The sequence below is a fragment of the Balaenoptera ricei genome, chromosome 15 (assembly GCF_028023285.1).
Source record: "Balaenoptera ricei isolate mBalRic1 chromosome 15, mBalRic1.hap2, whole genome shotgun sequence".
Lineage (NCBI taxonomy): Eukaryota > Metazoa > Chordata > Mammalia > Artiodactyla > Balaenopteridae > Balaenoptera > Balaenoptera ricei.
Window position 1 is genome coordinate 50,855,373 of NC_082653.1, and position 11,939 is coordinate 50,867,311.

An 11,939-nucleotide genomic window follows, 5' to 3' on the forward strand; every position below is an offset into this window, starting at 1 on the left:
CGGCTGGGATTCCCGGCTGGGGGTGTCTGGCGTGTGCCCCGCTTCCCAGACCCGTCCTGACCAAAGGCGCGCCCCCCACCCCACGCAGGCTTGCTTCCATCTCCGCATCTCCTGGACGAGGAAACCGAGGCAGCAAGTGGGGGCTCTGGGGCGGGGCCAGTGCCTCCAGAGCTCCCTGTGCTCGGGTACTTGACCCACCCTTGAAGCATGGGGTCCTCCTGGGGTGTAGCAGCGTGACCGAGCCCCACGTGGGAGCCGCGAGCTCTGAGTTAGAAATAACAGCCCTGTGGAAGTCGGTGTAAGGAGGGAGCAGGCGCTTCCCCATCTCCGGTTTTGCAGACTTTTCACAGCACATGGTGTGGTTTTCGGTGTTGGGAAGCCGGTCACGCTGTGTACCTCACCCCAGTTTGCATCGCTTCTCCTGCAGAGGACAAGGGACTTGGCCCGTGTGCAGCCGGAGGCTTGGGGTCACAGACCCCTTTCAGGAGGTCCAGAGGCTGGGAGCACGGCATGTGGTCTGGGCGAAGCCTGGCCCTGGCGAACCCTCTGCAGCCCCGGACTCCTCGCCCTCCGAGCACTTGTACCAGCGCTGGACACGGGCCCCGAGGCTCCGGGGGACGCTGGCCTCCTGTTGTGGCTTCTCCTGGGCGAGATGGGCCTTCATGACCTGTCCTCCTGCTCTTGGAGGCTGGGAACCGGGATGTGCCATGTTGTCCTGGGCGCCTCGCCCGCTGCTATAACAGAGCAGCAGAAGCATGTTCTCCTGTGTGGTCGAGACCCTGGCTCGGGGGCCGCCCGCTTTCCTGCCCGTGGCCCTGCTGCAGAGCCAGGGGTGGGGTCAGCCCTGCTCGTGCGAGGGCTGGGGCTCCAGTGCTGCGTCTGCAGGGCATTCCTTACTCCCTCCCTGTCCTTGTCCAGGGAGATCTGGATGGGCCACCAGACTCCCTTCTCCAGCTGACCGGAGGTTCATCTCATCCAATGGGCATTTATCAGTTATCCACATATGTGGTGGAAAGTCCACACTTTGTGCCCCGCCTGGCCACCCAGCCCCGGGGCCTGTCATATCCACTTCCTGGGGCCGTTTCTGCCAGTGTTTGCCTAAGTTCCCCTCAAGCACACACTCCTGCCGCTGCTGCTTGGCGTTTCCCAGCCGCACTGACCCGCCGCACTGCTCTCCTTTCCCTCCATCCCAGGAGTTCCACCTGCTTTCTCCACATCTGGTTTCTTATTCTCCAGATCCCGCATTTCTTCTTTGCTTACTCGCTTTCTGAGCAGATGCCCTGCTCGCAGCATAGGAGCCAGGCTTCCTAAGGCCTCACATGTCTGAAAACGGGGTTGTGTCGTGTCCCCCCGCCACCCCCACCATCGACAGTGTGGCTGAGTCTGGGATGCCGCTGGGAGCTGGGTCCCTGGGAGCTGGCTCCGCTGCCGTCTGTCCCGTCTGTGACCAGGGCCCTGGCACCGCTAGGCTCACTGCTCTGTGAGGTCCTGTTCTCTCCCGACGCTGTGAGGGTCTCTTGTTTCCTGTGCTGAGGGCACGTGGTTTCCAGCCTTTAAATCTGGAAAACGTGTCTCTCAGAGTTTCTTCCATTTTCTTGTCTGTCTGAACTTCTGTTAATCAGATATCAGACCTTATGGACCTTCCTTCTCATTTTCTTTACTTCCTTATTCTCTACCTTTCTCATTTTTCTTTTTTTCTGTGTAATAATCTTTGGTTTTCTCCTTCAGTTATTCTGTTGAATTTAAAATTTTGTCGTGTCGTAGTTTTAATTGCTAAGAGTTACTTCTGTTACCCATTCCTTCTGCGACAGCTGCTCCTGTTTCGTGGACGTGGTGTCTCAGGCCTCTGAGGGTGATAGTTACAGGGCTTCTGTGGTATTTCCCTTGTGATGTGTGTCTCCTTCAGGTCGTTTTTTCTGTTTGCTTTGACCACTTTGTATTAAGAGCTTTCCTGTGATGTCTGGTGGTCTTTGGCTGTCTGTTCACTCTTGGGTGTGAAGTACCAAAAAGCAGATGAGAAGCCGTGTGTGGACGGGCAGCTTGGGGGCATGGGCTTCGGCCATCCACAGGCAGGGCCTGGAGCCCTTCTCTGTGGTTTGGTCCGTTCCTGTCTCCTGCACGTGGGAGTGGTGGTCTGGGAAGAAGCCAGGGTCAGGGTCCCCATGTGTATCTTCCTTCTGTCCCCATGTTCTTGCTATACCTGCCTTCGAGTCTGCCACGGCTGACCTGGGTGGGGTGGGTCTGTACACCATGTCTCCAGCCTGGAGTATCAGTGCGAGGTGCCCTGGGGCCAGGCACCTTGTGGGCTTGTGCCCGGGAGGGTCTCCTGCCCACACCCAGCGAGCAGGAGGCAACTGTGGGTGCAGGCCAGGATGGGGGTAAGTTCCCCTGGGAATGATGTCCTTGCTGTCAGGACTGTGCCGTGGTCTGAAGGCCAGGCACCCTCAGTGTGAGGTGAAGGCTGTTTGGGGGATACATGTCCTGCTTCAGAACTGCCCTTGACTAGAGCTGTGGGCCATTGGGGGATGTCTCAGTGCCTTCCTGTCCCCCCTCTGGGCAGGGCCGCTCTCTCCAGCTCCAGGCGCAGCATCTCAGGACGGTTTCTCCCCTCCCCCTCTGCCTTGCAGAGCCAATGCCCTGGAGGAGCAGCTCAAGGAGCAGGAGCTGAGAGCCTGCGAGATGGTCCTGGAGGAGACACGCAAGCAGAAGGAGCTCCTGTGCAAGATGGAGCGAGAGAAGAGCATCGAGATCGAGAACCTGCAGGCCAGGTGGGGGAGAGGGGGGACGGGGGACCCGTGGGCCAGGTTGGGGAGAGGGGAATAGGGGACCCGCGGGCCAGGTGGAGGAGAGGGGGACCAGGGACCCGCAGACCAGGTTGGGGAGAAGGGGACGGGGGACCCGCAGGTCAGGTGGGGGAGAGGGCTGATGAGAAATGCAGCTGGGCTCTCACCACAACAGCTGGCCACCCCAGGAGGGCACGATACCTAGGAACAAATTTGATTTTACAAACAGTGGAAAAACCTTCGTGAAGAAAACTAAAAAATTCTACTGAAGGCCACAAAGTATTTGAAGGCAAAGACTGACACTACCTGGATGTCACTTTCTCTAATCTTTCTCCAGTGGATGCTGCACCATTCAAAATCAAAGTCAAAATCTTTTTTTAAGGCAACTTGAGAAAATTACCCCTATGCTTCCCTGAAGGCATAAGCCTTAGATGAGTCAGGAAAAGGGGAACATACTCTGTGCAGACACCCCACAAAGGCACAGGAGTGGACCAGGAACTCAGGCTGGGGGCGTTCACTCACGGTGACACGTGGATCTCAAACGTTGTTTGTCAAAGAAAACCAGCAGAGAACCTAAATGTCCACAAGTCAACAGTCACCTGGAGGTTCCTGCTCGTCCTCCCCCTGCAGAGCTCGTTCCTGGGTGGGTAGTGACGGGGAGGCGGGTATTTCACAGTCTTTAACTGAACAGGCACCACTCTCAGCCTTCAACGTGCAGCCGTTTTACACTCGTGAACGACAACTCCAGGCTCTTTAGCATGTGTTTATCTCCAGCTCTTAAAGCTGGAAAATAAATTTTGACACATTTTCAACAGTGGGAGGTGGCAGGAGGGGCTGCACACAGAGCTGTGCTGGGGTCTCCCTGGACGGGAGGCCTCCCCGGGGGCAGGCCTGCGGTGTCACCTCCCGGGAAGGCCTTCTTCCTGGGCCTCGGCACAGTGCCGTCCAGTGGACCCGCGGGCCACAGCCTCTCCGTGGGGCCCTGTCCACCGGGCTGTGGGTGCCTAGGGGCGGGCCGTCCTGCCTCCCGTGTCTGCCAGCACCAGAGCCTGCACGGCAGGGGGCATCCTGCTGGCCAAGTGGGACATCCTGCTGGCTGAGTGGGACAGCATATGCAGGGGCCCGAGGTGGACAGGGCCTCATGAGGCCCTCACAGAGCGAGATGGGACTCGGGGTCACCACTGCCTGCTCTTTGCACCTCAGTTAGCAGCTCCATGTGCCTGGACCCTGATGGCCTCCCTCAGCTCCCTGGGGTTCTTGGCGGGGTGAGGACAGCGGGGCCATGGAAGGAACTGGGGCTTCTTGGAGAAGGGCTGGGTCTGTGGCTGGCACAGAGGAAAACTGGCAGAGCCTGGAGTGCCAGGAAGCGGGGAGGCGCTTGAACAGAAGCACACACAGACGACGGTGTGTCATGGCTCCCAGTGGGCATAGCTGGGGCACGGCAGGAACCGCCATCCAGAGTGTAACCCAACGTGGACTCCTGCAGAGGAGACCAAATAACACACAGACATGCCCGCTCGGGGGTCCCTGGAGCGTGGACTGGACCCCGTGACTGGCCTCCAGACGACAGAGAAGGGACAGGAGAAGGAGAACTCGACAGAGGAGACACCTGGCAGACACACCCCAACCAGGCAATCCAGGTCAACATCACCCGTGATGCAAAGGGTACCTCTCCTCTGTGGGATTCTCCCCAAACCCACAACCTTTCCAGTCATGAGAAGACACCAGACAAGCCCAATCTGAGGGACATTTTACCAAATACATGACCAGACCTGCTCAGAACTGTCAAGGTCATGAAGAGCCAGGGAAGTCCAGAGGCTGCTGCAGACCAGAGGGGACAGAGGAGCCATTACGGCTAATGCGGTGCGGGGACCCCAGACGGGAAGGGGCGCTGGTGGGAAAGCTGTGTTGAGTCCATGGGTTGGTCATTCGCGTTTCCAGTGTGGGTGTGATGAACGCCACGATGCTGAGCAGATGCCTGGAGAAGCCGAAAGGGGCTCAGGGTCCGTGGGACTCGCTCTGTGTCTGCAGCTTCTCTGTAAACCGGAGGTGTGTGGAGACACCATCCTGGCTTACGAGAAGCTTTGGCCCAGGACCCTCGTGTGGGTGCGTGTGGCGGTCGGGGGACAGCTCCGCGGGTCCCAGCCTTGTTCTTGTGCCCCAGGCTGCAGCAGCTGGACGAGGAGAACAGTGAGCTGAGGTCCTGCACACCCTGCCTGAAGGCCAGCATCGAGCGCCTGGAGGAGGTGAGCTGCCGGCAGCCTCCGCCCCGGGTGCCTGTGGGCCATCGGGACCTGAGACAGGTTCTCCAAAGCAGGGCAGCCGCACTGTTGGCCGATGGGCCTGCGGGGGTGTGGCCGGCCAAGGGGTGCGCCTGCAGGCCAGGGAGCTGTGCTGCTCGAGAGTAGGCTGGTGACACCGGGCCCTGCGGCCCCGGGGGTGAGGGAGCCAGGACACGCTGGGCCTGGCCGTCCCTTTGCTGGAAGATGCGCGACCCTGCCCGGCTTCCCGGCATCCTTGGGCCTGGAGAGTCACGCATAGATTAACCCCTGGTTTGAATCTAGGATGATGTCCTTGAGGGGCTGACTTCAGCTTGACCCCCTGTGCCCCGTGGTCCCCTCCCCACCCAGGGACCCCTGGGCAACTCTGCACCCTGAGGACATCTGAGAGCACTTGGGCTCTGGCCTCCTCCCAGAAACCATCCCAGGCGCCTCGCAGGCCCACCTGCCACGTGTCGGGTGCAGACAGCTGAGGAGAGCTGCATGGACGGGCGGCAGACAGGCATGTCTCCGGCAACTGTTTCGTTCTCGCAGGAGAAGCAGAAGCTGCTGGATGAGATTGAGGAGCTGTCGCTGCGGCTCAGTGAGGAACAGGAGAACAGGAGGAAGCTGGGGGACAGGCTGAGCCACGAGAGGCACCAGTTCCAGAGGGACAAGGAGGCGACCCAGGAGGTGAGCACAGAGCCCCGAGGTCCCCCCCCCCATTGGCATTCAGACCGCCCCAGAGGTCCTGAAGCCAAGCTGAGACAACCCCCGCTGCTGCAGCTGATCGAGGACCTGCGCAAGCAGCTGGAGCATCTGCAGCTCTTCAAGCTGGAGGCTGAGCAGAGGAGGGGCCGCAGCAGCAGCGCAGGCCTGCAGGAGTACAACAGCCGCACGCGGGAGAGTGAGCTGGAGCAGGAGGTCCGGAGGCTGAAGCAGGTATGGGCTGGGCTCACGCTTCCGGGGGCCGGTGCCGGAGCTGGTGGTCCTGCCTCGGCCCAGGAGTGACGCCCCGTGTCCCCCAGGACAACCGCAGCCTGAAGGAGCAGAATGACGAGCTCAACGGGCAGATCATCAACCTGAGCATCCAGGGCGCCAAGAACCTCTTCTCCACGGCCTTCTCCGAGTCTCTGGCCGCAGAGATCAGCTCCGTCTCCCGCGATGAGGTAACACCCCACCCCATCCCCTGCGGGCGTCCGCAGTCTGGGCACCTGGCACCGACCCCTGGCTCCTCCCACAGCTCATGGACGCCATCCAGAAGCAGGAGGAGATCAACTTCCGCCTGCAGGACTACATCGACAGGATCATCGTGGCCATCATGGAGACCAACCCGTCCATCCTGGAGGTCAAGTAGTGCCACTTGGTGGGGCTCCAGCACAGCACGCACGCGGCCGAGACCGAGGTCCCTCGCCCACCGTGGAGCACACAGCTGGGCAGGGCAGGGTGCGGGAGGAGGGATGCTGGGGCCGGAGCCCGTGGTGGCTCTGGCCTCTCGCTACGCCCTCCTTTCTGCAGAGAATGAGAGACAGACTCTCAGGCTGGGGTGAACCCCTCTGTGACCTCTCCCACGCTTCCTGCCTTGTCAGGGAAGAAAGGAATGAAATGGGTCCCCGCCAGGCACCCTGACCTGGTGCCGTCCAAGTCTCAGCCGCTCCTGGATGGCATAGAAGCCCCAGGACCCTGGCGCCAGACATGGTGGGGCAGGGGGAGGACAAGCAGGAGAGGCCAGTGTGTGTCAGGGTCTGGCCAGGAGCTGCAGGGCCCCCCCCAGCTTTCCTGGAGCTGCTCAGGCTGGCACCCAACCAGAAGGGGCCCCTTGGTCCAGATTCAGGCCCAGGGGCCTCTAGGCCATGGGCCTGTGCTCACGGCCAGCCCCTCGCTGCAGTAACCCTGGGCGCTGACCCTCCTGTGACTTGAGAGTCATGGCGTAGAATGTGCTGTCTGCATCGGGTGGGTGTTGCTGTTCCCCTCTGACTCTGGGGGTTCAGGCAGGGCTGTGGCTCCCAGGGGTGTGTCCTCTCCTCCCTGTGCGGATCTCCGCTGGCCCGAGGAAACCAAATGTCTGGAATCAGTTTCCTCTGGGAGTTTGAGGTCTTTAGGAGTCGTCCTGTCTCCACAAGGTGCACTTTGCAGCAGGCTGGGGCGGGCAGGCTCTCACAAGTACACAGTTCAAGGCCTTCCTGGTGGCTCGGGGCTCCTTCAAGGAAGCCCCTGCCCGGCACCTGCACTGCCAGGAGCAGCAGCATCACCCACAGGGGCTGCTGGGCCTGCCCCCCCGAGCCTGAGCGCCAGCCAGGAGCCTCCGGGTGCTCCCAGGTGGGCCAAGACCCTGCACACAGGCGGGCCACTGCTGTGTGCGAGCGCATACGTGAGGGTGTGTGTGTGCGTGCGTGCGTGAGCGAGCGTGTGTGTGGCTCTGTGTCCCTCCACCCTCCACATGGCCCACCTTCTACACTAAGATTTAAGATGTTGCCTCGTATTGTATATTTTGGGGAAAGCTTTGGGTGTAAATCAATGTAAACTTGGAGGAGAGATTTTTCTATCGTGTAGAGTAGGTATTTTTTATAGATTGAAGGTTGATCAATTTTTTAATACTTCTAAGAGAGAAAACTATCTGTGTATACACATGAAATATATATATGTACGATAATAAACACTGGAACTCTGCTCCCCGCCCTGCTGTGCCCCGCACACAGACTGGGTCTGTTTCTGTGAACACAAGCTGCTCTGAGACCTTCACGCAGACGCTGGGCACTGGCTGGCACGCTGACCCTGTTTTCACCCCTCGAGAAAGATCTCCAGGCCAAGCTACAGTGGCCTGGATGACGTAGGAGCATGAGGCCAGGGGACCCAGCACTGATGAAAGTTGGTGCTGCATCTGAGGGGGCTGAGGGGCGGGCCAGGAGCTCCCCATGGCGTCGTCTGGGCTTGGACAGCAGGAGGCCTTCTGGTCCAGCCAACCCCTCCCAGAGGCGGCAGGATTCCCCCTCCCGGCTGGGCCCACAGGGGAGTCCAACTGAGGATGCTCCTGGGGCGGGGCGACGTGGTGGGGACCCAGGGCCACATGTTCATGGTAGGACACAGCCCCCAAGTGCAACCTGGCTGCTGACATGGTGCTGAGGGCCAGCCAGGCAGAAGTGGGTAGGGGCAGACAGAGAGTACCCAAAGGAAGACACAGGAAAGGCAAAGGCACCATGGGATTGGGCAGGAAAGGCTTGGCAGGGAAGCCAGGGAAAGAGAGCTCAGGTGCGCCACTGCAGTCATGGGGGTGCCACCAAGGAGCTTCTAAGGGTGAGTGACCAAATCTCACTTGAAGGGGGGCTGTTAGCTAGAAGTCCCCCAAACTTGATTCCCTGGCCCAGGCATCTCCCACCCCCTTGCACTGAGCTACCTACGTACCAGACACAGATGGAGAAACTGAGGCCCCACCCGACCACCCAGTGGGGCAGAGAAGGGCTTGAGCCCAGGTCTGCTGCCCACTCAGCCCCCAGGTGATGAAAGGTTGGCCTGGCCTGCAGCAAGCAGGGCCCCCAGGCCTTGTCCTCAGCTGGGGGTGTGGCATTAAGACTCTGAGGGTCGCCAGGAGCCCTGGGTGCTGTGTGAGTAGCACCGAAGGGGCAATTGGAGGGTGTGGACGTGTCGCAGGAGTTCCTGCCTGGAGCCGGCATCCCTGCCAGGATTCGGGGGAGGGCCTGGAGAGGATGCAGGCCCCCAACCATGCTCCTGGGGCTCAGAGGGGGTAGCTCCCCAGAGTCAACACATGCATCATCAAGTTCATTAGTGGGGCTGGGACTTGTACCTGGCCACCCCCAGGGCCCAGTGCTTGCCAGGTGCAACCAGTGGGCCACGTGGCCAGGGCAGCCAAGGAGGGCAGCATTGTGGTGGGGCCTGGGGTGTGGGCTTCACCCCCAGACTCCTGGTGGAGTTGCACAAGGGGGCCGGCTCAGCACTGGGGGTGCCGGGGTGCTCCAGCAGGTTCAGGAGGTCAGTGGGGGCCTGGGAGGGCCTTGTCCCTAGCCTTGCTGCACTGGGGATGTCTCTACTGACCTGGGAGGAGGCCATTGCCTCCAGTGCCTCTGCTTTGACACCAGGTGATGTCCCGGGCCTGTCTGTCAGGAGCCTGAAGGGCCCGTCTCTGCCTAGGAGGAGAGGCTGGGTGTGGGGAGGGGCCTTTCCATCACGTGAAGCCAAAACTAGGAAGGGGCTCCTCCCCGTACCCCACTGAGGCCTGCCAACCCGTTCCATTTCCACTCTTAAACATGGGGGCCTGTCCGCAGTCCAGCTGGTCCCACCAGGCTAGGCTGAGATCCTTGCCCTGGTCCTGCAGGGGTCCCAGCCCTACTAGAGACAGAGCCCCCTTGGGACAGGGTGGGGTGGGAGAACACATGACAAAAACCCATTGTAAATGGAAACGGCAGTGCCTGGCTGCTGCCCAGGAAGAGCTTCCTGGAGAGCCTCTTACAGAGGATGGCCCAGGCGGAGCGTGCCCAGAGAGTGCTGGAGGGGGCTGCAGGGGACACGTGAGGCCAGTATCAAAAGTGCATCTCTCCCGTGTGGGGACCCTCCACCCCCAGCCCCAAAGCAGATCCTGTCTCAAGTCAGCTCCTCCCTCACGTTGCTAGAGCCCCGGCTTCACCCTTCGAGGTCTTGGCCAAAGAGCACAGAGCAAGACTCTGCCCCTCCCCTGGAAGCAGACTGCTGGCAGGTGGCTGCACAGCCGGCCCCAGCCCCTGGTTCCTCGTGCCCCATGTGTACTGCCCGGGTCCTTGGCTCAGGCCTGCTCCAGCCTGTCCACACTAAAGGAAGGGGTGCCCGCCTTCACCCCCAGCCCTGTAGCGCCAGTGCCTGTCACTCCACCTGCTGGTGGTTCAGAGACCAGGAGATGGAGGCCCTGTGAGGGCGTCTCACAAAGCAGGTGATTACGGGTCTTTATGTAAAACCTGCCAGAGCACAGGTGTGTCCTGTCCTCAGCCGCCTGCTGGCCTCAGCTCCCACGTGCCTGTCACACCACGGAGGGTCCCTGTGCCCTCATCCCCATAGAATCTCCACTCCTTGAGAGCGTTTGGGTGTCTTGTTCACTGCTGTGTCCCAAAGCCGCAAAAAGCGCGAGTGAGACCTGCACAGGGACACTTGAACTAATGCCGCCCCCCACCCCCTCTCCCCTCTGGGTGGCTATCTCCTGAAGGTCACTTATCTTCTGCTTTATAGTTACTTAAAAGTTACACCTGTGTGCCTGAGAACATCTAAGATGATCACAGGTTGATTATACAGATGCGTCCCTAGTCTCGCGGCTCTGGTCCTCCTGCTGCCCCTGCACATGAAACCTGTTCCTTCCAGTTCCCTCCTGGGACAGTCTTGAAGAATCCTCCTGAGGCCCTCTTCTGGTGACTGGGCTTTCTCCCTATGACAGCAGGCCTTGGCCCCTTACTGGGGAGAGCTGGGATGCTCCTGCTCTCTCCCCACCCCCACGTAGGGACTGGCTCTGCAAAACCCTGAAGTGAACTGGCAGGAATCTCAGCTATCAGGTCACCAGGCTCAACTTCGGCTGTTTTTCTTGTTGGGAGGTTATAGGGCTGTGGACACCGGTTCTGGCCCAATCACCCCAGGCAGTGCAAACGGAAGGGGGCTGGGAAGGAAAGGGACTTGTGGTCACTGAGCCACCACTAGGAGTCGGCCCTTGACTCCATCCTCTAGTGATTCTGCAGCCACCAGGCCTTGGTCAGAGGCCTGTCATTGTCACCTTCGTGCAGGTGAGGAAGCTGGAGATGGGCTGAGTCCCCAGAGGCACTCAGGAAGCAGCTCTGTCTCGGCTGTCTGAGCCCAAGCACCTACGATTGGGACGTGGGTGTCCTGGCTGCAGCACGTGGAGAGTAAGATGGAGGTTTTCCAGGAGCATTGAGCGCTGTCCCTGAAGGTCCTACTGACTGGACGCTGGAGCAAACATTACCTAACCTCCCCTTGCAAAACTCCTCTCCATCTGGAGGCAGAATTGGACCACAACCACTCTCCTTAAATCTGTCTTAGCTCAGGGGCCTTGCTTCCGTGTCTCCTGCATGGGCCGTGCCTTCTCAGGATCCCCACGCGCCCCTGAATACCACGGTCCCTGGAGCTCCGCCCTCAGCATCCCCACTCCCCGCCGTGGCTTCTCCGTGCTTCGTTTGTGCCTGGTAAACCGCTGACACCAAAGCTCTTTCAGCAGGTCCTGCTGCCTCCACAGCCTCTAGGCGACAGAGGGACCTCCGGCTGCCCAAAGGGCAGGGGGCGGCCGCCCCTGAGGAGGCTCTTTGCGAATGGGGGCGGATTCTGCTCAGAGGCCCCCCGCTCACCACACCGGCTTCCTTCCTGCCAGGCGCCAAACTGCGCCTCCCTCCGTCCTCCCAGCGGCGCGGGCGTGCTGGTTTCCCCGGTGGCCGAGGAGAAACTGGGGCTCAGACAAGAAACATGCCCAACTCACACTGAGTGGCGCGGCCTTGGGTCAGCCCAGGTCGGTCCCAGCGAACCGGAGCTTCGGACCATGAAGCCTTTGCGGGGACCCGAGGAAGCAGACAAGTCCAGAAGGACCCCGTCAGGGAGCTGGCGGGTCTGCGGTCAGGGGCCCGAGAGAGGCCAGCGGCCGCAGCCCCGCGCCTACCGGCACAGCAACCGGAAACGCCGCGACCGGGGAGGGCTGGAGGTCCCGCCCCTTCCTCCCGGCGGGGCATTCTGGGAGTTGTAGTCCCGGTCCCGTCGGGGCCCCCTTCAGCACGCAGCGCCGCCAGGGACCGGGCTCGGCCACCTCCCTGGGCGCCCCGGGAAGTCGGAGAGCGCCAGTGGAGGCGGCTACTGGCCATCGCCCCGGACTCCGCCTCCCGGCCTGCCTCGCGCGCCGCGCCGCCTTGTGGGAGTGGTAGTCCGG

At 60.9% G+C, this 11,939-nt stretch overlaps 1 protein-coding gene and 1 long non-coding RNA gene across 8 annotated transcripts in view; one reads left to right on the plus strand and one right to left on the minus strand.

Moving 5' to 3' along the window:
• Nucleotides 1–7,735, plus strand: part of RAB11FIP3 (RAB11 family interacting protein 3) — an 81,959-nt gene extending 74,224 nt beyond the window's left edge. For all 7 annotated transcript variants that reach the window (XM_059896390.1, XM_059896385.1, XM_059896386.1 and 4 more), the window contains 6 exons: nucleotides 2,628–2,768; nucleotides 4,948–5,029; nucleotides 5,597–5,734; nucleotides 5,828–5,983; nucleotides 6,070–6,210; nucleotides 6,285–7,735. In XM_059896390.1, the coding sequence (XP_059752373.1) occupies nucleotides 2,628–2,768; nucleotides 4,948–5,029; nucleotides 5,597–5,734; nucleotides 5,828–5,983; nucleotides 6,070–6,210; nucleotides 6,285–6,398 (772 nt within the window). In that variant the 3' untranslated portion in view covers nucleotides 6,399–7,735. The remainder of the gene's footprint in view (nucleotides 1–2,627; nucleotides 2,769–4,947; nucleotides 5,030–5,596; nucleotides 5,735–5,827; nucleotides 5,984–6,069; nucleotides 6,211–6,284) is intronic.
• LOC132348650 (uncharacterized) lies at nucleotides 3,575–11,703 on the minus strand. Its single transcript, XR_009497515.1, has 3 exons — nucleotides 11,499–11,703; nucleotides 6,256–6,553; nucleotides 3,575–6,081 (listed from the first exon to the last, which is right to left on the minus strand). It is a non-coding gene; the product is annotated as an uncharacterized LOC132348650 (long non-coding RNA).
• Nucleotides 11,704–11,939: the final 236 nt, after the last annotated feature.